The sequence below is a fragment of the Sebastes fasciatus genome, chromosome 10 (assembly GCF_043250625.1).
Source record: "Sebastes fasciatus isolate fSebFas1 chromosome 10, fSebFas1.pri, whole genome shotgun sequence".
Classification (NCBI taxonomy): domain Eukaryota; kingdom Metazoa; phylum Chordata; class Actinopteri; order Perciformes; family Sebastidae; genus Sebastes; species Sebastes fasciatus.
In genome coordinates, this window is record NC_133804.1 from 28657182 (window position 1) to 28685180 (window position 27999).

At 40.7% G+C, this 27999-nt stretch overlaps 1 protein-coding gene across 1 annotated transcript; it reads left to right on the forward strand.

The window, feature by feature from the left end:
• The first annotated feature begins 170 nt into the window (after positions 1–170).
• On the forward strand, positions 171–27960 carry stag3 (STAG3 cohesin complex component). The gene is made up of 32 exons (XM_074649261.1): positions 171–228; positions 1024–1139; positions 2679–2775; positions 3074–3295; positions 4141–4237; positions 5086–5162; positions 5514–5718; positions 7056–7174; positions 8403–8600; positions 8976–9074; positions 9595–9674; positions 10370–10477; positions 11755–11851; positions 12459–12561; positions 12780–12883; positions 13434–13526; positions 14384–14476; positions 14642–14842; positions 15358–15425; positions 15522–15609; positions 16460–16540; positions 18080–18172; positions 18459–18627; positions 20104–20237; positions 20669–20770; positions 21224–21357; positions 22295–22417; positions 23450–23628; positions 24398–24575; positions 25922–26014; positions 26158–26254; positions 27457–27960. The coding sequence occupies exons 2-32, from the start codon at positions 1111–1113 to the stop codon at positions 27505–27507; spliced, it is 3612 nt and encodes a 1203-aa protein (XP_074505362.1). The 5' UTR covers positions 171–228; positions 1024–1110; the 3' UTR covers positions 27508–27960.
• The last annotated feature ends 39 nt before the right edge of the window (positions 27961–27999 follow it).

Here is a 27999-nt window from a genome sequence, read left to right on the forward strand (position 1 = left end):
TCAGACTGCAATTTGCTGGTTACCTGGTAAACACGACCTGTGTGTGTGACTGACCAATGGGCATCAAGTGACCTTCTGGAAGGACCAATCAACTTCCGAGCTGAGAGGAAACGGACCAATCAGCATCCAGCATGACGTTGTGTACGTTTGCGCGCCTTTGACTCTCCTCAGGTTCATGAAGACGGAGAAGAAAATCACCATAAACTGATCGATCATTATTATCAGCTGGTAAAGTTATGTAATTACTTTGCTAATGATGGTTATTGATTAATTTCGCCTCAGTAGTTAGCTGGCTACAGTCTGTGTCCGTTAATGTCCGTTTGAAATACTGTAAACAAGGCTATGCTAGTAGCTAGGTAACGGTAGCTATGCTAGTAGCTAGGTAACGGTAGCTATGCTAGTAGCTATATATAAAGTTGTAGAATAATTATCCATAAAGAGGGTGAAGCAAATTAACTGCAAATATTAGATAGATAGTTAGATAGATTGATAGATACATAGATAGATGGATGGATGGATAGATGGATAGATAGATAGATGGATGGATGGATAGATGGATAGATAGATAGAGAGAGAAGGATAGATGGATAGATGGATGGATGGATGGATAGATAGATAGAGAGAGAAGGATGGATGGATAGAGATAGATAGATAGATAGAAAGATATAGATAGATAGATAGTAACTTTATTGATCCCGAGGGAAATTCAAGTTTCCAGCATCACAGTTCCATAGTGTAAAAACATGTTAGTAAAAAGGCAGTAAAAGAGTTAGTAGTGCAAAGTACAAAAAAATATACCAGATAAAAAAATACCACGAGATGATGAAAACTGTTAAAACTGAATATAGTGCAGGATAACAGCTGTGATACACGACTTTCAAAAAAAATGAATATAGTGCAAAAAGTGATATAGTGCTGAATAATAAAATGTAAGAGATATACAGTAGAGACCAGGGTATTAAGAAATGTTTCTACTAGCATATCTAACGTTAGCTATCTAATGTTGTCTCCTCTCCCACACAGCTTGGTTTTACCACTGAAAAAGTGTTAACAACCAGCTAACCTGCAGTTCAAAGCCAGTTTTTTATTCCGTGGTCTCTTTCACTGAAAATGGCAGATGGAGACTCCTTTCTGGACAGGTAAGTTAATGTTAAAGTCAGACAAGCCTAGCCAGCACTGCTCCCAGTAGACCACTTACACACCAAAACACTGACAATAACCTGATATTTTCAGGTGGAATTTCATTCATTCATTAATTCATCCATTCATTCATTTCATTCTCACTGTGCAATATCATTTTCCACTTGTGCAATTTTGTTAATAGTCTGTTTATTGTCAATACTGTATATACTGCTCCTATTTTTATACTTCCTTCTATTTAAATGGTTCATATTTTGTTACACTGTTAGCTGATGCTTCTTGTTTTTTGCTCTATCCCCTTTGCTGCTGTACACTGCAAATTTCCCCACTGCGGGACTAATAAAAGAATATCTTATCTTATCTTTACTAGGCCATTTGAATGTGTATTAGCTAACAAAGATCCCTTAATTTATCAGGCATTACGTTACATATTTTGCTAAATTTTGTGCACAAACTAACAGTAGAAACAGTGTGCAATCCTCTAAATTCAAAATTGAATAAAGATTTGTCAAACATAACAGTATTCTATTTAAAGGTCCCATATCGTGCTGATTTCCAAGTTCATACTATTCATGTAACACTATTTTGTGTTTCTACTAGAACATGTTTACACGATATAATGTTAAAAAAAACTTTATTTTCCTCATATTGTCTGCCTGAATATACCTGTATTTACCCTCTGTCTGCAACGCTCAGTTTTAGCGCATTTCAAGGGAATTGCAACGGAATTGCGTTGCTAGACAACAGTTTGGGTCCATGTTTACTTCCTGTCAGCTGATGTTATTCACATACACTGCAACAGGAACTAAACTGGGACACATTTACAATGTTTACATTTAAAACCGTTTTATGGTAGCTAAATATGTATATTTGTGACATCACAAATGGACAGAAATCTTAACGGCTTGTTTGAAACGCACCATTTCTGCATACGGGCTGTGTGTGTTTCTCTGTATATTGAGCGTTTTGATAGTTTAACAGTATTTATAAAGCACTTAAACCTGCTTTATAATATAAGACATGAAAAATCTCACTTTTTACAATATGGGAACTTTAACAGCCAAAACTCCAAGTATATATCCACATATCTCTGTCCAAATTCAAAATAAATAAGAATAATAAGATTGTCCATAATGACCTTACATTTTGTCTATGTTTATTTGCACTGCATCAGTAGCATGTGTACTTCTATAGCAGCCAAAACTAGCTGGCAAAGACAGTCAAGAAAGAGTTTTTTAACACCATCCAATGTACAGTCAAAACAGTATGAAAAAGATTGCTGAACAGACAATAACAAATGGAATAAATACAATAATGATAATAATGTGGGACACTGGGAGCTCCTCCTTAACTGACCCGACTATTGGCCACAACAGAATACTACAATAACTTGAGGGGTACAAATTAGTAAGTTGTGTGCTCAAATCATCAATTTAATTAAATTTAATCATGATACCTGCCTAGCTCTGCAGCCTTAGTAATACATATTTGTTGATGCTGAGATTTGTCTTGATTCAATCTCCTTACTTGTCTGTTAGTCCGGAGGAGTTGGATAACTTCTCAGATTCTGGCAGTGACTACGAGGCCACGCTGACAGCCACAAAGCGGAAAAAACAGGCAGTGAATGAACCTCGGGTAAAATATCTTATTCTCTCTCAAGATGTTTCAGTCATTTATTAGATTATTCACAATGGAGTAGATCAGGAGCCGGGCTATGATCTTCTCTAAGTTTGGTATTTTTTATTGTATTGAATCAAGTTGCATCATTGTTGATTATTTCTTAGTTCTTAGAAAAGATGAAAAAGGCTTAACCAGAGTCATAATAACTGCAACGCAGTGGTAAGCCTACACCTTATCTTGCCATGGCTACCACTAATTCAGTTGACAACATCAATTCACTGTTGATCCGCCCTCCCATCTCTTTCATCTCAAGCCACCCAAGAGAACCAGGCGTAAAGCTGCATTGAGGGGGTCCAGTTCCAGTAGCAGCCCCATCCCCACGCCTCCAGACCCCTCCCCGCCGCAGCAGCAGCACTCCCGGGGGACAACCAGGCAGGCCTCTCCTAGACCTGTACCGAGAGTGGACGAGGGGACCCAGGACATTAGTGCTGAGGATATATATGATGCTGTCCGCTCTGGAAAGAGTGCCATGGTGGTGAGCAAACCCTCAGCTGAAGAGCAAAGGGGGAAGGGGGTGTAGAGATAAACACATGAAGGGAGGGAGGTGCTGAAGGAGGCATGTGTAATGAGAAGAGAAACAAGGCTCTAAACAACAATGAGAGAGATTATCATCTGCTGTCAGAGGCTGACTGATCTGACCCTACAGAATTGGCTTTGATACGCGGAGAGGAAGAAGTGTTTTCACTGGGTTGTAGTCAATGATTGACAGCATGCGTCCATCCCAACCATTGTTGTGCTGTGCCCAGTCTCTTCTGGTTAAAGACTACTACAAAAAGGATCACATAACAATAGAAAGACAAAAAAGTGCGGTGAGCAGCAATAAAAAGAGTCTGTCACTACAGTGTGGAGCAGCAGTACAATGCAGATGGTGATTCTGGGTGAAGGCCCACTTTCATACAGCACATTCAGCAAATCTGGCAAACTGCATTCACAAAGTTTTAGTCTGTTACTCAAAGGTTTCTCAGTTTTAGTTCTTTGTCTATATTTCCAATTTATTCAACCTTATACACGCTACAATATCATTATCAACACAACAGATGCTCTGAAGTAGTGTCCATCCATTTATGTGTAATGTGCCATGGTTGCCAAAAGTGATTATGCAAAAGAGATGGTGAATAAAACTGGAATTTAAAATGAGCAGAAAATAGAAGTGGGGAGAACGTTGGGGCATACAGACCCACATATGTTGCTGAGGTAAACATAAAAGGCCAATGGTATGAAGAAAGGAAATCCATAATGTTATTGAAATGATATATTGTTATTATATCCATCCACCCTTTGAGCGTTGTCATTGGCTGCTATCTCCCTGTCAATCTTTAGACGGTGGTGGACGAGTGGCTGGACAGCTACAAGCGGAGCCGAGAGGCGGGGCTGCTGGTGCTCATCAACTTCATTGTTCAGTCCTGCGGATGCAAAGGTCAGAGGTCAAGAGGGGGGCACACAAGATGGGGGGGTGGAAGTCAAAGTTCAAGAGATTATCTTTCCAATTTCGGCTCAGGCAATGATCAGCAGTCAACTATTGATCTCCCAGTATGGTAACGATGCAATGTGTAAGTGCTGTGTTAATCCTCTGTCTATTGACAACAGTATATATCAATATTTTGTGAGAGTGGAATGAACATGAAAAGAAATCATGATATCATTTAATTTTTTGGTTCAAATACAAGAACCAGAATTATTGTGTTAAAACTATGTTCAGGTGTAGGGATGCATGATATCTGCACATCATCGGTGTCGGCAGATAAAGGCTTTAAAATGAAATATCGGCCAAGAATGAACATTTCCTCCAATATGACGAAGCGTTGACGAAGCGGCTGCAAAAACAAATATGTCTGCGGTGTGGAGGTGCATTGTTTTGCAACTTGTGAAATAGGTTAGATTTGCCCTGATTGTGCCTATTTTAAGGATTGTCTCAGGGACGGCATCATCCAAGCCTGTTAAAGTAGGATGACATTTTTAGTTTTGTTTGAACATGTTACATAAAAATACGTATGGCATGTTTTACATGTAACCCAAATTTAAGTTTTTGTTTTTTTTTGTCCACGAATGTGTACATTTTGAAAAGCATTGTATTTTATGTGTGCATTGATGTTCTCCGCAATTAAGTGGGAAAAAATATGTGCATATATCTGCATAGGCAGTCGGCCAAAATTAGTTTGAAAATATCGGCATATCGTCAAAAATCCAATATTGTGCATCCCTATTCAGGTGTTTATTTCCCTTTGATTCCTAATGTGGGACATTGCGTTTAATTCTTTTGTCCAGGTGTGGTTAGCAGAGAGATGTTGGACAGCATGCAGAATGCTGAGATCATCAGCCGACTAACCAAAGAGTTCAATGAGGTGAGAAGACTTGTTCAAATAAATCCTAAAAATAAAGATGATTCTTACAGATCTGAAAGTTTTTAATCTAGTTCATAGTCTTTCTTACTTCTAATAATCCTGCTGGAATTTGCTGAGAAAGTCAAACAACCTCCATATCCCAGGAGATTATGATCTGAAGGATGCAGTACAGCATGATGGAACAGACTAATTACAATCTAATGCTGATAAATGGACACATTAATGAGTTAATCACTTTTGTCTCCACTGATGTAATTGTCATTAGAGCAACTACGGCTGCCTCAAATAACTATAGTGGGCACAGTGTATGATGTCTTTCCTCTATTTCTTTTGTTTCCCGTTGTCCTCCAGGATTCAGTGAACTACCCTCTGTGCACGCCAGGCCCCCAGCTGAGGCGTTTCAAAGCCGGCCTGTGCGAGTTTGTTCGGGTCCTCTCGAGGTCCTGTCGGAATAGCCTCATTTTTGATGAGTACCTCTTCCCCTCCCTGCTGAACCTGCTCACGGGCCTGTCTGACTCCCAGGTCAGAGCCTTCAGACACACCAGTACCCTGATTGGTAAGCACATCTGCACAATACAGATGAATAAAATACAAAAGTATACACACTGAAAACTTTACAAGGGAGCTTTGGTTATAGTTTTGAGGCTACACTTTTTGACTGGTAGTAAAGCCTTTTGTATGCTTGTCATTGAAGTCACATGCTATGATACCAGAGGTTTTCTCCTGCTTATCTGGGAGGCAGAACAAACTGCTCCATTAGGCTGACATCTGTTTTAGTTGCTGGAGAAGTTCTTTTGTTTTTCAGATTGTATTCCTCCTTTATGGCTGGCTTTTATTGTTTCTCATTGTTTTCTTTTGAAACCTGAGTTCATTCAAGCAAACCACAAAATACAATTCAACAGCTTATCTATAATGTGATTAGGCTGGTACATTATTGACAAGGATTTTATACTGTAAGTAATTAAAAGGGACACAACACAAGTCTTCAGTCATGAAGGTGTAGTTAATGTAATATGTTGTATAAATGTCGACTGTGACTGCACCTATTATGGTGCTGCATTCTTCTCCATTAAAAGTGTAAAATCAGATTAAAAAATGAGTAACCCCGTGTCTAGACCGCAAGCGTTACGTCAGCGTTGAGCTCACGTTGACACTGAAGCAGCTGTCTGTACCGCGAATTTCAAAACATCGAGCAGCAAAGGAGCAACCAAACTTTCTGTTGAGTGTGCAGTTTTCTTGTGATATATATGTATTCCTGATTTATTTCCCCATCAACACTTATGCCAATGATTCATTCATAATTTCACACTGAAATTGTCAGCGAAGTAGGCTTTTTTCATATTTAAATCTACATTATATCGGAAATAATACAATCAAGGTACATGGTCAGATAATAAGAAAGTGATCTTTATTTTTCGTGCTTGAAGTGTAAATAAACGCTTCAGGTCGCGGTTACGCCCGTGAGACGCAGCTGAGTTGCGAGCCTGCACGGAGCCGGTGCAGACGGCTGCATAGATTAACATGAGAGCGCATCTGTTGCGTGAGACGTGCGAGTCAAAAACGCGTCTGGTACACATGCAGTCTAGACACGGGGTAACATGGAAATGCAGCGCAAAGTGCTTTACAATAAGGGAAAATAGACAGAATGAACATAAAAACAGGGAAAATAAGATGGAAAATACACACACTTGATAAAATACATTTATAAATACTATGAAATAGAATACATGACATAAGATGGAAAATAAAACCCGCTGAATAATAATAATATTAAAATACCACATTGAGTATTTTTTTTTTTCCAACAAAGTGGGAAACATCAGCTGTCTATTGATATATGTGGTTCTGTCAGTACCGTCTATCATTGCCAACCTGCCTGTTTTTCTCTATTAGCCATGAAGTTGATGACTGGGCTGGTGGAAGTAGCTGTGATAGTGTCTGTTCAGCTGAAGACCACCCAGCGGCAATACGACTCTGGCAGACTGGAGGAGCTGAAGGCCACCATCAGTGAGGTGACACATGGCGCGCACACACACACACACACACATTCACACACACATACACTGCCATTTTCACACTAAACATGCAGGGCAGGACTTTAAAGCAGTCCATCCACATTGGCTTTATAAGAAAACTCTTACAGGTGCTGTTTTCCCCCAGGGGAAAGGATAAAATTGTTAATGCCAAGGGCCAGTGTTTTCTTAGTGCATGTAAGTAGGTCCTTGACAATACACCAACATTTTCCTTGCTTATTAGACACTGACTGTTTATTGGCTGTGAGTTCGAAATTGACATTTTTTTATCATCCAAATAGATTTTCCAAATAAAATCAGTCAAAAAACTAGAATGGCACTCGGAGAGCGCAGACCTCCGCCCCCCTCTCCGTTCAGCTTGCGCCATCATCCACATTTATTTTTGTTTATGTTGAGATCATCTGTACGTAGCGGAGCATCGTAAAACACTTCATTCAAACTGGACAGAAACAAAATAAAACTCACCTAAACCGTCGTCGTTACTCTTTGCAACAATCACCAAGTGTGCTTTGGTCGAACTCAACTGTAATTTCACAGAGTTTAATGTGAAAAAACACTGACTCTACAGTTGTTTCCCCCCGCTCTCCCTCTGTCTCTCTCTCTCTGAAGGAAGAAGACAGATACTGTATATCAGAGACAATGGATCGCGCAGTGTTATAAGTGTTACTATGAAAGAGTAACTTCGGTATTTTTCAACCTGCATTTCCCCATGTTTTTGTGACTAACTGACTCACAGGGACAACAATTATAAAATTGGTCCAATATTGAGGGAGAATGCTGTAGACAGCAGCTGCTCACTGGCTGAAATGTAATCCTGTTGGGGCAAGCTGGCACCACTAAAAGTGCTTGTTTTTGCCATGACAGGCTCTGATTGTTGTTATAAGGTTCTGACATTATGGAAGAAGTCTCGCTCAAGGCCGCAGCTCGCTGAGATCAGGAGCGGCCGCCACAGCTTTTCATAGATATTGCATGGCGGCTCACCGCAGGCTGCACTTTGCCAGTGCTCTGGTATGAAATCTGCGTTAGTCGCTATTAAACTTGGAAAAAAATGGATATGTGGAACATTTTTAGCTGTAAGAATTGTTGGCCCGCTGCTCAAAAATAAAAGATGATTGCCCCAGCAGAAAAAAAGGGACAGGAGTCCAGGTGTATTGGGCCACTGATTTGTGCATGATTATATGCATTGTGTTTTATGTATGTGTTGTAGCTGCAGGAGAACAGAGAGGAGTTATCCTCCATGATGAACGCCACGTTCCGTGGTGTGTTTGTGCACCGTTACCGGGACCGGCTGCCTGAGATTCGGGCTGTGTGTATTGAGGAGATGGGCGTTTGGCTGAAAACAAACCCTGAAGACTTCCTGAATGATGGATGTCTTAAGTACCTGGGGTGGACCCTGCATGACAAGGTAAACACACATATACACAGGACTAGACAATAGACAATACATGACAGAGTTAAGTGTTACTTTGATCTGCGGTTCGCTGGCAGCACCATCACTCTGTCACAGAGGTAGCAGCTGTCTGTCTGCAGGCCAGCAGTGGAGATAGAAATGACTGAAGGACTGCAGTGTTTAGGGAATTGGGCAGCTTTTTGTTTTATATTTATGCTTTATAGTGTTTGACAGCCTCTCACACCAGATGCCGTTGTAGAATATCTGCACACAGACACAAGAAGGATCACTTAACACAAAGAGAAATGTCCACTATGAACAGGCTTGTGCATCAGTCTGTAAGTAGGTTATAGAGTGTGTGTAACTGTACTCTCTTCTTCTTTCCTTCAGCAAAGTCCAGTGCGTCTGCAGTGTGTGCGTGCCCTGCAGGGTCTGTACCAGGAGAAGGAATTCATTGGCCGCCTGGAGCTTTTCACCAGCAGATTTAAAGTGAGACATCCCTCTGGACTCACACTTCATTTAATGCCTCTTTTTTCTCTCCTTTTTTCCCTCCTGTCTGTCTTTCTGTCTGTCTGCACAGCATCTCCCTTTAATCTATTGTTCCAGCTTATTGTGTTGTTTCTATTTTGTTGTCTGTCTATGTCTCTTCACAGTATTTTGTGCCCCCTCCCCTTATTTCTTTGCCTTTTTAGTTTTTTTTCACCATTCCTGTTTGTTGTGACGGTTTCATCCTTTGTCTGGGCGTGTGTCTGGATGCGTTAATTGCTGCCAATTACTGATGGTTAATAAGCTTTTCTGAAACACATAAAAACCCTTCTAAGCCACATGTGCTGCTGCAGATAAATGGTTTTCATGCCATGGCTTAGCGCCTAATCAGTGTGTGCGTGTGCGTGCCTGTGTGTCTCGGGGTGTGGGCACATTTATGTGTATCTGGTGCGTGTCATTTTTATGCATGTTTGTCTGCTGGCTTGATTCGCCATTTGTCTGAAAATGTGTGTTTGTGTTTTAGGAGAGGTTGCTCTCCATGGCGCTGGACACGGTGCCAGGGGTGGCAGTGGAAGTGGTCAATCTGTTGCTGCTGATCCAACAGTGAGGGGTTTCTCTGTCTCTGATGGTTTCTCTGTGTTGCTATCTCCAACATACAGTACAGGAATTTCATTTTAGTGGATCAAAACGTACCAAATATAGCATATTTTATACAATTTCAAGTGCCTTTTCTCTTTCGTTCATAGAAAGTTTTGAGCTTTATTTACAGAAGAGTTCTATTGAAATGCAGTTTAGAGCATTAGTAATAACACTATCCGATTATTTTAATCAGTTGGTCTTTGGTCTGTGATGCACACTCGGCCAAAGTCAAATTCTCACCGGAAATATGAGGTGAAAATAACTAATAATACTGCAAATATATCCTAGTTGTCCTAAAAGTCCAATTTCTCAACAATGGAAGTGTAATGATTACTCATAACTGTGATAACACGCTTTGTCATGAATGCTGATGAATCACAAGCTACATGTAAATTAGATGTTTTTAGAATGAATTAACAAGAGAGAAGACAATGTGGTAATGAGATTCAGAAATTCTGTTTGATTATATGAAGAAAATATTCATACCGTTTAAAAATCATAAATAAACTGCTACAAGAAAAGTTTAATCAAATATCAATACAAGTCACTTGACAAGAGTAAATAATACAATGCTTGATGACAATGGATTTTTAATCTTGTGTTTTTAATGTAACTAACTACATTGGCGTGTAACTGTTTTTGTGATTGCACATATGCAGGAGGACAGAGGAAAGTCTGAGAGAAGAGGAGTGCAGCCACATTTATCCCCTGGTTTACGCTTCAAACAGAGGCCTGGCATCTATAGCCGGCATCTTCCTCTTCAACAAGTACCTTTTCATCCTTCCTTTCCACACGGCATTGTTCAGACTGTCAGCCCAAATCCCTTTTTAGCATATCCAGATTAATTTTAGAAAGTCTGGGCAGCAAAAAAACACAAATCGAAACCACATTTGGAGGTGGTTTGAAATGCGATTCCAATCATATTTCTACAGATGTGTCTCAGTCCGGACTCTCTGGCCTCTCAAATCAAATTTCAATGTCTCTTTTGAGTCCCTCGCAACGTGACACACAACGATAACGTCAAATCCAGAGTGACGGAAGTCCTGGGCATAATCCATGCTGCTGTTAACAGAGCGCTACGGAGGAGAACAATTGTAAATAAATGTTCTGCACTGCAATTTGACAGCGCGATAGTTTGGAGGGCGAAATGATGGACCTTCATTTCTCATGCTTCCGTGTTAAAAAGCTGCGTCACCAGTGTAGCAACGTAGTTACTGACGCCTACGTCGTTACTACAGCAACCCTTGCAGATATGTTGGTGATGTCTGGACACAAATCAAAATACGATCTGAGCACTTGCAAATAACAGTGTGGACAGTCTGTTTTAAAGGACCAGTGTGTAACAATTAAGGGGATCTATCAGCAGAAATATAATATAATATGAACAAGTATGTTTTCATTAGTGTATAATCACCTGATAATAAGAATTGTTGTGTTTTCGTTAGCTTAGAATGAGTCGTTTGTATCTACATAGTGAGTGGGTCCTCTTCACGGAGCTGGCCATGTTGCACCGCCATGTTTCTACAGTAGCCCAGAACGGACAAACCAATCTCTGTTAACTTTTCCTGCTTGAGCCAGAGTCGATAAAGTTACTCGCTCCCGTCGCCACCGCTGCTCTCTCTCGTCTCATCACTCACTTCCCATGTACACACACTCTACGCACTGGCTCTGCTCCAACTGGTTCTAGAGAGGAACATTTGCATTTTCACGTCAGCCACCGCAGCTCTCCAACACGCTTGGCAAATGAGAGAGGCTTCAGTTGGTTGCAATCCCCTCTCCTCACTGTTAGATAAAGTGTATCGTATCGTATTGTATCGTATCGTAATACCGCTAGATCCTACACACTGGACCTTTTAAAGATCTGATTTTAGAAACAAATGTGATTTGCCTGCAGTCTGAACGTCGTGATGTTAAGGTGGACCTCCGTACCTGTGGCTTATTCTGTATTATGTTTCAAATTTGTTTATGCATTTTATCTATACATTGTTTTTTGGAGAAAAAAAAACTCCCACTTAAAATTTATGTTTCTGTGTTTTTATGTCAGGCTGAAAAGTGTGATTGCCAATGACAAAGGGGAGAATGATGACAGTGAAAATGCATCCTTCTTTCACCTCCTCATCTCCTTCTACATCCAGAGCGAGGTAGTGTCTCTTTCTGTCCCTGTCTCCCTCATCCAGTCATTGCCATTATGTTTTCATGATTAAAGGTAGACTAACCATGACAATATATATATATATATATAAAAACAAAAAAAATCTCCCTCTCACCCTCGTGGGGTGGTATCTGTGTCTTCCTCAAGCTCGGGTTGTCTACCAGATTCCTGGGAGTTTGAAGGTTCTGCGCAGTATCTTAGCTGTTCCTAGGACTGCGCTCTTCTAAACTGAGGCTTCAGGTGTCGTTCCTGGAATCTGCTGGAGCCGCTCTCCCAGTTTGGGGGTCACAGCCCCGAGTGCTCCTACTACCACAGGGACCACGTCGTCCTCGCCAAAATTTAGCCTAACCTTCGAGCGTTATTTAGCCTCCTTTCCCACAAGCCAGTACGACATGATGGATACTTTAGGTTTTCTGGTTTCATATGATGCCAGTATCTTCACTCTAGCTCTAAAACAGCCTGCTACAGCCTCAGAAACACAGTAAAGTCAGTTGGGATCGCCGGCAATCCCGTGGGTCTTCTAATTAAGAACTTTGGCCCGTGAGCCCCACTTTGGGCAGCCCTGAATTAAAGCAACTCATTCACTTTCTTGACAGTTTCATGAGCATGGGGCGTACCTGATGGACAGTCTGTGGGATGTGGCAAGATCTGAGCTGAGAGACTGGGAGACTATGACGGCATTCCTGCTACAGGGGGCTGGTGAGGAACAATATACGACTTGTGTCTTAGCTGTGGCGGTGCATAGAGCTAAGCTTAGCACCAATACACCATAGTACTTTATATAACTTGTGTTTTATCACAGTTAGTTGTTTCTGCTCCTTTTTCAACTTGTGCTGCTCCCTCGCGGCCCCTGCATTGGGATGTCTCAACCATCAACCCACTCAGTTCTGCACCTGTCTGTACGTCTGTGTTGTCAGGTCTGATGGATGAGGAGGAGGGGGCGCTCATAGAGCTGATGATGTGTGCCATGAGACAGGCAGCACAGGCAACCCCACCTGTTGGGAGAACTCAGGGCAAGAAGGTGGTGACAGACACAGACAAATACAGGATCATTTATTGTAGTTTATGTTTTATGGAACAGTGGAGCTGGGGGGCGAGAGAAATGTCATTCTTTGTTTTTACTTCAAATATACCCATCATACAAAAAGTCAGTTTTAAAGCTTCAATATGCAACTTTGTGACACTAAACAGGAATAACTTCAGTCTGAATCATGTGTACAAATATCAGTTTTGCCTCTTTTCATTGTAGTTTTTCACACATTAGTTTTTGGTTACCTCAGTCTCGGATTTCATTTCAACTTAGAAAGCTTTTCACAATGAGCGTGACAACCTTTTTTTAAGACAGAAAGTTGCATATTTGAGCTTTAAATATTCACAATGTTGTGAAAAGTGGATTCTTTTATTTTATATTTTCTTGAACAGTGCTGATAATTTACTCATCTGCGGTCACATTACTGTGAACACATAGGAGACACACATGCACATTCTCATGATACCTGAATGCTTTTTGTCCTCACGCATGGTTGAACTGCCGGCCTGTGACTCTTCACTGAATGTACATGTGAGGTCAGATCCTGAGCATGAAGGAAAGAAAAGTCCAAGAAGAAGATAGGAGACGTATCACCACACACTTCATCCCATTACTGCCACAGCTGCTGGCCAAGGTACCAAGGTTCACTTAACATACTTAATATAACACTGATATTGTATCATATTGTATACAATAGGGTTAAAACTGCTAAGCAAATTTTTGAAGTGTTGGCGAAGCATCAGAGACATTGCCACCTTAAATTCTACACTAAAGAGTCAGTATTACTTTCATTATCCCCCCTTCTCTCCTTCAAACAAGCATGCAGGAGACCAGAGAGAAAGATGTTGTGTGTTCAGCTTTCAGTACTTTTGTAGCTTCTAACTGAATCTCCTGCTTCCCTGTTTGTACTTTAAAATATCTGCTTTATTTTACTGTTTTGTTTACAGCTGCATCGTTGTGTTAAGTTGCTGCTGATGAAAACCAAAACTTCCTGATTTTGCTGCTTCATAATAAATAACAAAATAACAAAGAATGTAGGAAGTGAGTCATGTATAGAAAAATCCTACAAGACACAGGAACTTGGCTTGTGTCTTGAGGAGTTGTAGCATTTATTCACGACAGCCTAAACTCTACACAAACTACACTGCTACGCTCGCAGCTAGTTACGGCTGACTTCATCTCGCTGTCACTCCATCACACGCATACGTTCACTCTCTTTCTCTCTCGAACGCAAACACCAACACACGGTAACATTAAGCACACAACCTACGCACTTATTTATGAGTTATTCCTTAAAGCAGTTTGCTACTTGTATGAGACATTTTAGTTTAAAAGAACATCTTTAAAATACCTTTGGCCCGGCGGGGAGTCAACTCAGGCCTTGCAATATTCTGGCGGAAACCCTGATAAAGGTCAAACTACTATGCCAGGTATATGCAGTATTTCTTATTTTCATGTCTGTGTTTTTCCCCTCCCCTCACTGATCCACAGTACTCAGCAGATGCAGGGAAGGTGAGCCTCCTTCTCAGAGCTCCTCTCTACTTTTCCCTGGAGATGTACACCAGCATTCCGCGGCTGAATAAGGTACGAGTGGAGGATAATCAATTACTCTGAAAGATTATTAAAATCTCTTCAGAAATTACATCATGTTCCTTCTGAGTTATTACCATTCTCCTTCCTACCCACTCTTATTCTTAAGTACTACTGTTCTCCCTCGATCACTCCCCCCTTTCTTTGTTTTTTGTTCAGCATCTGGACCTGCTGCTGTCTCAGGTGTGTGGTATCGTGGAGAAGCACACAGAGGTCACCGTTCTTGAGGCTTGCGCCGTCCTGGCCAGCACCCTTTGCGCCGACTGCTACACCTTCTCTTCCCGCGCACACCTGGCATTCAGCCAGCTGCTGGACGGCCTGACCGAGTGTTTCAGCGCCTACTTGAGTGACCTGGTGCAGGTGGGAGAGCACATCAGTGAAGCTTGCATACTGGCAAATGTGGCATGTTATAAAATTCATGCACCTACTATTTTGTCCACCCCAGAAACACCTCTCTGTATAATGCAACACAGTTGAACAGCAACACAAACTGATAATTATCATAAAGTTGATTCAACACCTACCCATGAAGGTAGGATTTATTGCAGGACTGTTGTATTAGGCAGCGTTAGTTTTAGCTAGGTGTACCCAGTGGTTGAGGAAGTATTCAGATCCTTTACTTATGTAAAAGTACTAATACCACACTGTACAAATACTCAAGTACACAAGTAAAAGTCCTGCATTGAAAATGTTACTAAAATACTGTACTACAGAGTACAGAAAAAAAAACTGACAAAGACGTGATTATAAATCACGACTGTCAGGGTGTTAAATGTAAACACATCTTTTTTAATTCATTTTAAGTCTGAATGTTGTTTGTGTAGTAAAACAAACAAAAAAAAAAGATCGGTAAGGATCTGTTGTTGTGTACTTAGGGTACTGCAGATGACGACGACGTATACAGTGCAGCCACTGCTTTGAAAAGGATTGCAGCCCTGAGCAGGTAAGTGTGTGTTCTTACTGTATGTTATCATGGCAGTAGTAGTAGTACAGACTAGTTCTAACACAGAAGTGTGTGTATGCCTTGTTCGTTGTACAGTGCCAAGGACCCGACCGGCTGGAAGCTGTTCGACTCTTGTCTTGAGCTTCTGAAGAGCCGGATGGAGTCCAGAGAGCTCGACAAGGAGGTCTGTGATAAAGTCACACATTTTAATATTCGAGGGGGAGTGTTGCGTTGTGATATAATAGAGGCCATGACATCCAGGTGGCTCAAAGCCCTGGAAATCTGAGCAGATTTATTTTTTGCATTTAAGCCACCTCTGAATTTAGATGGATGGAGGGATGGATTTACTTTATTGATCCCAAATGGGAAATTAGTGTGTTACAGCAGCAGGTTATCCAGGAAAAGAACAGTAAATATACATATCAACACTAAAATAGAATACACAATATAAAGAATATATAAGAATTAGGACTGTCAAAGTTAAAGCGATAATTACACGTTAACGCAAATTTGTTTTAACGCCACTAATAACTTTAACACATTAACACAACAATTTTTAGGCTGTAGCGGGCTCAGTTTTAACGATAGATTAATTAGAATACAATAAAAATATATCAAAATTACTACAACTAACATATAAAATATAAACATAGGATAACATGAGCATGATGTATACATGAGCAAAATGTGCAAATTTGTTGGAGGTTTTTGTTTTTATTTAATAACATTAAATGAGGAAGAGGGAAAGTATAACAATGTACAATTTCAACATGTGCAAGGTCATTGAAGGAGCAGAACAGTGGAGTATCGGTGAGACAGTTTGCTTTGAGAAAATATTAGTTCAGGCTAAATTAATTGTTTGGCGAATTTAGTGCATTTATGTTCAAACATTTTAATGAGGACATTTTCTACTTAAACCGAATTTTTAATTATTTTATTTAGTTTAATGTCGACATGATATGCTTTGAAAAGTTAAGGGGAATATATTTTTTGCTCATACATATGATTTGAACTTTCCTTTTGTCTAATTGCAGCTCATGGTCTCGGCTCTGAAGTGTGCTGCCTTTTACCTGATGTGGGCTAAAGTGAATGCAGTCAACTCTACACCAGCTGAGGTGCTCATCAACACTGCATCCATCCTTTATTGGGTGTTTAGAAGTAGTTTGACCTTCTCTCAGTCTTTCACACACTAACTTGGCACTCCTGGAAGTGCCAGCCGACCTGCTCACGATAACGCGATCACAGCCAGCCCGTGGTGGTCATGTTGGTGGCCTTCCTGTGTATTTGTGGAGCTCTTCTCGTCAACAATTCACTAGCTGCAGTGCACAGACAGCAGGCAATTAACACAACAATCTGTTAGTGTGCATCCAAGCCCAGAACGACACTCAGACATTTATTTCCCACTGGTTCACACTTTTTCTTACAGTTTCTCTTTATGTATTAGTTCTGTCTCATCCGATCTTCACTCTCAAGCTCATTTTCACTTTTTTCTGCAGTTTTTCTCTCTCACTCTCTTCCCCACGCACTAAGCACGTCATTATTACTCATTCATCGGTTTGTGGATGAGTCATAATGAGAAAACACCTTCCTTGTTTTAAGATATTTTCATCTCCTCCCATCTATTTTTATGTATTAGTAGCAGCACAGGTTGATGGGTTCCTCCTGTGTGTGTGTGTGTGTGTGTGTGTGTGTACTCACACACACTGAATCATCCACATGTAGGATAGGTCAGTAACTGCAGAGAAATGATGACTTTTATTCATGGCTGATCATTTTGTCTATGCTAATGTCTACTTTTGCAGCAGGATTGTATAGTCAAAGGTTCAGTGTGTAGGATTTAGTGGCATCTAGCGGTGAGGTTGCAGATTGCAACCAGCTGAATACCCGAGCTGACAGTCATCCGTCGCACAGTTTGGGGCCGTCGATGAGCGTCTGTCGGCCTAGTTTTTGCAGTGTGTCCCACACCGTCAGCTCTAGTCTGCCTGTGTCTGAGGTTTTACGGCCGATTCAGCATGTTGAATCGGCGGTGGAGCTCGTCAGTGAGAGAAATCACTCTGATTGGCTGTTCAATTTAAGCAAATTATTTCCTCTACTGGCCGTCAGCTGTAGTCTTTGCGGTGTGTTTAAATGCAACTTGTCGGACAAGACAAAGGAGACGTGAGGCGACGCAACAGTCGGCCTTCATCACCGCTAGTTCTTTGATGCCTGAGGTGTCTGAAGGGCTCATTCTAAGCTAACGAAAACAAAACGATTCTTAGTTTCAGGTGATTATACACGAATGAAAACACAGTTATGAATATTATATTTAATTTCTGCCAATAGATCCCCCGAAATCCTACACACTGGACTTTTAGCGGGAAAATAGCAAATATGTTTTTCATCTCTTGAAAAGTGTCCATCATCAAGAATCCCTACTGGCACCTGAGGTGGCATTGCTGTTCTTAACTTAGTACTTAGTTACTTTGATAGTGGTAGTAATATGTTCCTTTGAGTCTTAAATCCCAGTTGGTTGATAAACAACTTAAATATAGAGGCTGATGACAATTTCCTGTCTTACCCCTCATTTCTGTCCTACGCACAGAAATATAAAACCTTAATGATCATAGTAATCTGTCTACCTCTGCCCTTTGTCCCTCCATCACCATCTGCTCCAGGGGGAACTGATGCGTCTGAAGAGGGAGGTGCGTTCGTTCTGCCGAGTTTGTGAGATGTGTCTGTCTCTGAACCAGACTGAGATCAGAGATCAGGTAAGTAACGTCGTCCCATATGTGAATATGTGAAGACTTTATGTTAGTGGCTTATTACAAGTTAGAAGATTGTTGTTTTTTTACTTTTATGCACTTAAGAGCAGGTAGAAGTTATTGTCCTTGAGACTAGTTGCTCCTCTTTTACCCAAAAAAGACTTCTCAGACAAACTGACCAAGCTGCAGAATTGTTGGCAACCTTTTTGTAAGCTTTGACATTCTTTCATATCTGAATTTAAATTTACAGAGATATTTAAATTCTAATAAAAGTGTGTCCTTCCATCCACAGGCATTTGAGCTGCTGTGCGACTTGCTGCTCTTGTACAGTCCGAGTTCAGTCAGCTCTGAACCCGCCCTCCAAATGTTGGTCCACCTGCCGTCTGATTCCCTGCGCTCTGAGATGGCTGCTTTCCTCCTGGACTACATCTTCTCTGACACTGAAGATGCTGAGCTTGAAGGTATTTTGAAACCATATGAAAAAATAACACCTACTCTTAATACATGTTTGTATAAACTGGTACTTTCCAGAAGGACTTTCAGTCTTTGTTGATAATGCTGCTGTTACAGATCACCTTCTCCATTTTTTTGTTATTATGTATTCGGGTTGTCAATACGTACATCCCATTCTCATGAACCCGATATCTCAGGAACGGGAGGGAATTTCTTCAAATTTGGCACAAATGTCCAGTTGGACTCAAGGATGAACTGATTAGATTTTGTTGATCAAAGGTCACTGTGATCTCACAAAACACGTTTTTGGCCATAACTCCATAATTAATATGCTAATTATGACAATTTCACACTAATGTCTAACAGGATAAAATGATAAAGTGATGACATTTTGGACAGACATGGATGTAAACTGCAACTTGACTGGTTGGCGGAGGCATACAACAGCAAGGCGGTAATTGTAGTTAAACTACTGAATGGTGATGTTTAGAGTTGTTCTGATACCGATACCAGTATTGGAAATGTGTCCGATACTGCCCAAAATTCGGTATCGGCGAGTACGCCAGTCAATGCACCGATCCGATACCATACTTTATTAACCCAGAAAAACAGTATCCTTCACTGTGCTGTCTGTTTCAGAGCAGCGAAGAAGAACTGATTGCAGGTACTTTATCACATGACGATAGCAAACAACAACAGTGCGGTGCTAGTGGAGAGTGTAACGGTAGTCAGAGCAGTATCCTAGTACAGAAGGGGTTGTGAATATTGCTCCCTGCAGGAAAAATTAGCACACAGGCTGTCCACTGAGGAGACAGCTAAGAGAATATGGAATAGTTATTTATTCCTAGCTTTTTATATTTATATTCTTTGTAACAGACAAACTGAATAATAAAAGAAAGTTATGTTGCATCATTCTCTGTATGTATTTGTTCATGTTTTACATTCAGAGTTTAACCTGAGCCAGGCCATACAACAAAGATAGTAATCATATCACATCCATACATGGTCAGTAGTAAACAGCTGTTAAATAACAATAATAATAACTATATATATTTTTATCACGTTGGTGGTATCGGAAACGGTATCGGGAAGGAAAAAAATGGTATTGGAACATGATTTTGTTTTCCTCGTTGATGTGTAGTGTTTTGGAAACAAACTGGTCAATTTGAACACTGCCAAAGCTCTCTCAGAGGACCCTCTCATCATTTACGCCTGCAGACATGGATTTTGATGTCTTGTTTTGAGAATCTGCTGCTTTAACAAATCCTTTTTTTTCTGTTTTTCACATTGTTCTGCCAATTCCCAAACCAAATACCAGCCTTTCATCACACGTTCTGTTTTGCTCGTGTCTTATCAACACCTCAAAGTGTACTTCCTGCCGCTCCCGTCTACATATTTCAGGTTCGCTGTCAGTTTGTTACTGTTACTCTTACTCATGCTCTCCTTTCCCTTCCCGTTTCTTCCACCATGGCTTGCCTCTCTAGTTGAGGGTGAGGAGGAGATGAAGATAACTCTTCTCCAGAGGAAGCGCAAACAGCTGAGTGGCTACTCTAAGCTGGTCATCTATGGGGTGCTGGATCTCAGCGCCGCCACTAACGTCTTCAAGCACTACAACAAGGTGGAGATGAGGGCTTTAAGGGATAGTTTTACTAGCTTAACATATTATATATACACTATAAATACACATATTCATATTCATTGACTGTCTGTGAAACATGTAAGAAAATGTGTTGATTGTAAATTAGTTTAGAATTTCAAGAAATAGGTTCTTTGGAGAAATGAATTGGATTATGAATACAGGAAACGAGTTTATGAAAGATTAATAATGGAGAGAGAGGATGTGTAAGAGAGTGGAGGATGGTGAGAAAATCTGTTTCAGAAGCAGCGAGGTGCTGAGGATGAGTCAGAGGGAACAGTGGTTAAAAGAAGCACAGATAGATAGAAGGGAGTGGATTATTCTTACATTTATAGACATTTAGACAATGCTGTTAATTAAATAGACTAATGATCCTAATCTTTTTCTTTTTTTTCCCCCCCGGTTTTCTGCAGTACTTTAAAGACTTTGGCGACATCATTAAAGAAACTATAAGCAAGAGCAAGCTCATCAGCCCCGTACAGAGCGCTATGACTGTCTGTCTGACTCTGCAGCAGGTGAACAGGAAAATAAACAGCCTCTAATTATTTATTTCTGACAATTTATATTGTGCAGTGTGTGAACTTTTAATGAATGCATGAAATACCTTTAACAGTGAATTTATAGATTGAAAATTGTCAGTAATCACATCTTTTGATAGTTAAATATTTGATGTTAGTGGTGTTTTTTTAGTTGTTTTTATCTGTTTCTTCAAATATCGTGCGCTGTTGTGTTTACACATAAGGGGAAATCTTTGCACTGAAAAACAACAGCTACCTAGAACTGACAGATGTTAGTTATTACAATGCTTCATGTGGTGAACTTGTCTTCACCAAGCCAATTAAAACCAGCGTTTAGAAGTATTTTTGAACCAGCGAATAAGAGGAACAGCCCGTCCACATCTATAGAACTGTTTGAATAACATGCCTCATGCGTAACAGGTTTATTTAAAGTCATGTTTGTGTGTTCAGCTGTTCTCAGAGATGCTTACGGAGGACCACAGCAGGCAGGATCTCAATGAGATCAGAGACTTGGCCAAGAGGCTTGCCATGAGCTTTGGCATCGATCTTAACCGGGTCCGCAAACCACTGGTGGCCCTGCACATGTAAGTAACACACATGTCTCTGTCAAACACACACAGCCCTTTTTTATCTTACTGTTTTACTTTCTTAGGCAGTTGTGCAGCTCTTAGGGGAAGCCACAGCTCAGTGAATGTAAAATAAACAGATATTGTTCCTCTTACATGCTATTCAACTCAGAATAGTTAATGGATCGTCACACTTGAAGGGTGTAAATTAACAGTATGTGTTTTTTACACTAGAGCTCAGGGGTCAGCAATATGCGGCTCAAGTAGCTCCCTGTTGCTTTGACAACAAACTATATGGAAATGAATAAGTTTTTTTTTTTTACACATGTCGTAGGCCTAAAGTGATTCTTACATTCTCAATTTGTAAAACTGTGTAGCCTATAGACAGAATTTAAATAATGTTTTAACATCTCAGTCAACTAAAATGTGCATCAAAGCCTACATACAGTACGTCTACGGCCCGGCCCCTTATCCTCTCAATTTTGCCAAACGTCACTAGCAGTGACTTGTCTTGAGTTTCCCGAGCTAGGCTCGCTAAAAAAGAAAAATCTCTGAGAGAAATAAAGAAATTTAATAATGCATGGACAGATTTGTTTCCTTTTACCGCCAAAGCTGCTGGCTTACCGGTGTGCTTGATCTGCGGCGAGAAATTAACAAACAACAAAAAGAAGACATTTCCATTTCATCTGCACTTGGGTCCTCACTGCATGCTGACAAAAACATACTAATGAATGCTCATTTAGACCTATTAGTAAATGTTGATAAGCTAATTTAGACTTAATAGGCCGTGTTCAAATATGCTTCTTGGCTTCAGACAGATTTTTTTTTGTTTGGTCAAAAATGGTTCTTTTGATAGTAAAGGTTGCCGTTCCCTCCTATCTCCTATAGCTGGTCATTCTGAGTTATCAATCTGTTTTTATGTTCGAGCTCTTGTGTGTGTTGTGTTTGCTCTCAGGGACGGTGTACGTTTTGCATTTCGGGACTCACTGGAAGGAGAAGAGCAGCCCACAAATGTGGCCTTCTTGGAGCTCCTCAGCGAGTTCAGTTTCAAGCTGCTGCGACAGGACCGCGCCCAGCTGTGAGAAACTAAAATTCCTCCACACAAACATGTTCGGTCTAGGGGCTATCAAAGTGATAATAACGCGTTAATGCGAATTTGTTTTAACGGCATTCATTTCTTTAACGCATAAAGGCAACGTGCGATTTTTAGGTTGTATCAGGCTCAGTTTTAAAGCTACAGTGAAGATAGTGGTATCATAAAGTAGGAAACCTAATGAATCCATTCGTATCAACCATGTCATACTAGCTTGCCAAGAAGGAGGTTAAATAACGCTCCTAACTTAAGTGAAATTTTGGCAAGGAAAAACTGTCTTGGCCATTTTCAAAGGGGTCCCTTGACCTCTGACCTCAAGACAAGTGAATGACAATGGGTTCTATGGGTACCCACGAGTCTCCCCTTTACAGACATGCCCACTTTATGATAATCACATGCAGTTTGGGGCAAGTCATAGTCAAGTCAGCACACTGACACACTGTCAGCTGTTGTTGTCTGTTGGGCTGCAGTTTGCCATGTTATGATTTGAGCATATTTCTTTTTCTAAATGCAGTACCTGTGAGGGTTTCTGGACAATATTAGTAATTGTTTTGTGTCGTTAATTGATTTCCAATAATAAATATATACATACATTTGCATAAAGCAGCATATTTGTCCACTCCCATGTTGATAAGAGTATTAAATACTTGATAAATCTCCCTTTAAGGTACATTTTGAACAGATAAAAAATGTGCGATTCATTTGCGATTAATCATGGACAATCAGTATTTTAATCGATTGACAGCCCTAATTGGAATATTTCATTATTCAATGTGAAAGTGGAATTACTGCACTCCTATACCAGACTGTGGGCTTCAGCCTACTAAATCAAGATTTGTGGATATTAATAAGCTTTCCTAACACAGAATATAATGTGCTCATTCTTCAAATGTCACTTTGGTTTATTGTATTGGCTTGATAATTACATTAAACCTGAAAAAGCCGAACCACTATACATTAACAAAGGTTTCTCGGTCTTTGTCCTCATCTCTCTGTCACACTATCGTCCCCTCCCAGGGCTGGGTTTCTGAAGTCAGAGTGTCCCAGTGCTGCCCTCTCCTGTCCGTCAGTCAGACTGTACCAGCGTTCCTTGGAGGCCCGCTCAGCTGTTAAAGCCAGACAACGGGAGGAAGAAGGTTATGACGTCTCCTCACCTGACACCCCTGTAGCTAAACGCAAGAAGATCACTGCTCAGGGTGAGATGGACACCCATGCTTAACTGTGTGTGTGTGTGTGTGTGGATTCACAGCTCATGTTAACAGTTATACTGTCTTTGATTCCCTTCCTGGACTGGTGGGTCTGAGGTGAGCCGTTTATATCTACATAGGGAGCGGGTCCTCTCCACGGACTCCGCCATGTTTCCACCGTAGCTCAGAACGGACAAACCTAACTTTTCCTGCTTGGGCCGGAGTTGATAACGTTACCCACTCTGGAGTTAACACCCGTCACTCCACTCAGCCGCCTGAGAAACTAGACACAGGAAACCTCTGTTGGTCTTGAGGAGCTGCAGCATTTATTTCTGCCCAAACTGCAACTTCCACTGGATGTTCTCAAAGCTAAACTAACTCTGTCTCCTGCCCCACTCACTCACTTGTTCGCTCACAAACATATGACCTACACTACTCTTGGCTCTAGAGAGGGCCATTCACGTTTAAGCCACTGTAGTTATTCTGCACGCTTGGCACCTGCAATATGCAACCTCACCGCTAGATGCTGCCAGATTTTACACACTGCACCTTTAAATGATTCTTCACCTATTAAAATCGTCAATTTTCTGTTGGTTTATCAACTAATTGGCTTTTTTTGGAAATTAACTCCTCCCCTTATCAGTGTTAATATCTTTGTGAATCCATTGGACTGTGCAGGACCAAGTGACTTTGCGACTATACCTTCCCTGTAGTTTGCAAAACACATTCATTTAACAAAGTCTCACAGTTAATAACCTTTGACTTCTGTCTCCTCCAGGTTCAGTGGCCAGCACAGTCAGAGAATCCTGGTTTGACAGCTTAAGCAGCATACCCACGCCAGCCCTCACCTCCACTGTCCAGAGACTGACAGCCAGGCCGCTGGCCTCCAAAGCCACAGAGTCTGGTATCGGCAGCGGCTTAACTGAGCAGGAGTCTGAGGATGAGTTCTCCTTAGGGTAGGTTGAGTTTTATCATCGCCACGTTTGCAGTATCTACCATCTCTATTTCAGAGGTTCGGATATTACTGCCAGGCACCTGTCAAATGCTGGAGATGAGCCAAAGGCCAATTACTTTGTGTCTGTCTACCAGCCAGGAGTCAGCCACTCTGCTCTGTTCTCTAAAGGAACAATACGTGCAGTCAGTGTTTACGCAAAATCTTTGTTGCAACAGCAAACAAATAATAGTACTTACTGGATTCTATGAGTGCGACAACTGCAAGGAGAGGAAGAGGGAGTGAGACGGCGCCTGGACGAGAGATGTGACCCATAACCAGATTATCATGCAGCGCAGTGACGATACAGAAATTTCATACAGGAGACCTGCTGATGCACATTCAACCCGCGTTGGACCAGCGTTCATATGAGTCAGTGTCACTCTGTTTGTCACAGAGAATCCAGTCTGCTGTGTATTTCACACACCCAGAGAACTGTACTGTAACAGTTGGCTTCATGATGAAAAAAAGGATTTGTATTCAGTCCATACTCTCGGGGTTGGCTTATGGCGTAGGCTATATATAGGCGTTCCCCTAGGGCGCCACCATCTGGTGGGCGCTGGTCGCCCTCTAAAAATATATATATATACTGTATATATATATATATATATATATATATATTTATTTTTTTTCAAATGTCAGTGGGCGGCCTTCCTCATTTTCTGCATTGAGGTAACAAATTAACAAATAAATAAAGAAAGAAAGAAATACACTTTTCACCCCTGTAACTCTTTCTGACACTTCTTCATCTGCCCCGCTGCAGTTATTTGTTAATAAAAGTGTAAATTGCAGTGAAACTGACTGAACACTTTTAAGCCAACAATATCATGGACCAAATTGTTTATTTATATTATAATAAATACAGTTATATATGAAAATAAAATCTAAATGTTTGTCTTAAAGCCATTGTGATGTCTGATGTACAGTATGTTGCGGTTTACGGGGTTAGGGCGCTTGGGGGGGGGGGGGGGGTTGAACACTAACCCTAGAGCAGCAGGGAGGGTGGGACTCCAAATATGAATTTGGCCGAGGGTACCAAAAGGGCTAGAGCCGGCCCTGCATACTCTGCCAAACCTCCAATATTTGTTGCCAGATCTATTTTATAATAAGAGCTATAACCAAATCACACATCGTATTGTACAAATTGCCTGCAAGTCTCACTGTAAAGTGGCAGTAACAGCAGTTACCGTATGTACTCTATAGCTGCCTGGATTGAACTCTCTCCAGAGGTCTGTCTGACAGGATAACAAACTCTGGTGAAGTACACATAGTATACCTGCCCCCTAAAATGTACCTGCTGCTGTTCACCAGGTCCTCCATGCGAAAGGTGAAGCCCACCAGACGACGTCAGTCCGGTCCCACTTTGGATCAGCCGGAGCCGGACCTCAACTCCCACCTCAACTTGTAAGACTGATGTTAGAGGAGGATACAAACTGTTTCACAACAGAATTGTTTTAATATTTAGAAAATGTGAATGTGTCTCATTTCGTGATAGCCATTATCAGAAAAAGAATAACTACATTAAAAGTGAACTGTTTTCTCCCCAGACTCTCTCTGACTGAGGATGACAATCCAGAAAGAGAAGAGGATCCTGAGATTGATGATTACGAGAGTGACTCTGGAGATGAATCTCCATATACACTGGTAAAAACAAATCGTGGTCATACCATTTTACAACAAATTAAACACTCGGGTATACTGTAATAACGATTAATGAGTCAGCTTTAAATCATACATTTGTCTACATCATTTTGAAAGTTTGACTATAATATACAGATTTGGTTGAATTTGAGAATTTGGGTACAGCATCCTCTCAAGTCCATGTAATCAGTTTAAGTAGCAACGTATTATACACCGCTGTGCCACCATTGTGGACTAGATCAGCTGAGCTATAATTGAATTAATGCCTGTAAAAGTGCATTATACTTGTGATTTATGGAGCTGACTAACAGACTCATTAATGTTACATTATGGTGGCAAGTCTAGTATCACTAGAGTATAAATACATTCATATTTCTGTTGGGAGAGAGATGTGAATTTGATTGATACAATGCCTCTAGTAGTATATTAATGTAGTTTGTACAAGGTTTTTTTGCTTGACTTTTTTTTTCTTAAACAAAAAAGTAGGACTGATTGTCCGTTGTTAATTGCCAATTTTTTCATGTTCAAAATGTACCTTAAAGGGAGATTTGCCAAGTATTCAATACTCTTATCAACATGGGAGTAGGCAAATATGCTGCTTTATGCAAATGTATGTATATATTTATTACTGGAAATCCATTAACAACACAAAACAATGACACATATAGTTCAGAAACCCTCACAGGTACTGCATTTATAAGCATAAAATAGTGTCAGTGTGTGGACTTGACTATGACTTGCCCAGAACTGCATGTGATTATCATAAAGGGGGGGGGGAGACTCGTGGGTACCCATAGAACCCATTTTCATTCACATTTCATTTCATCTGGAGGTCAGAGGTCAAGGGACCTCTTTGATAATGGCCGTGACAGTTTTTCCTCGCCAAAATTTAGTGTAAGTTTGGAGCGTTATTTAACATCCTTCATGACAAGTTAGTATGACATGGTTGGTACCAATGGATTCCTTAGGTTTTTATAGTTTCATATAATGCCAGTACCTTCATTCTAGCTTTAAAACTGAGCCTGCTGCAACATAAAAATCGCAAGTTGCGTTAATGCGTTACAGAAATTAGTGGTGCTAAAACAAATTTGCGTTAACGCGTTATTATCGCATTAACTTTGACAGCCCTAAAAAAAAGTAAATAAAGATTAAGGAGTGCATTTCTGGCAAGCTCAAACTTTTTTCATCCTGTTTTTGCTCTGCAGCCTTCCACACGTCACGCCTCCGCCAGCGTCCTTGATGAGCTCTTTGAGTGAGGGCTCAGAGACCTGGACCGCCTGAGGAACAACAGTTCTTTCTCCTCAACACTACTGTGTTTTCAGTGGTTTCAGTACGTTTGAGTGCGTACTAAATATAAGGGCCATCTGTTTTCTACATGACCTCTTACTGAGTTCACCTATCAGATCTATTTCAGTCATTCATTTTGTTGGAGGGGAAGAGAAAGGCAAAAATGATAATGAAGTTTGGGGACAAAAGTTGTTGCCATTCACTATTACGAATGTTTGTGTCAAACACAAAATGTTCAAAAGAAATGTGCGGAAGTTCAGTTAGATCCCTGAAGGCTGGCAGCAAGCTGAAAGTCTCTCCTCCTGTGTTCCACATTTTTAACTTAAGTTTCATGATATGATAATTTCTTTCAATGCAGTTGACGGCACCTTTTTTTGTGTGTAACACTTGTTAATTAAAAGATGCTTAATTGAGCAAAGTAACACTGAAGGTGTCTTTATTAAATGATCACAAGAAAAGTT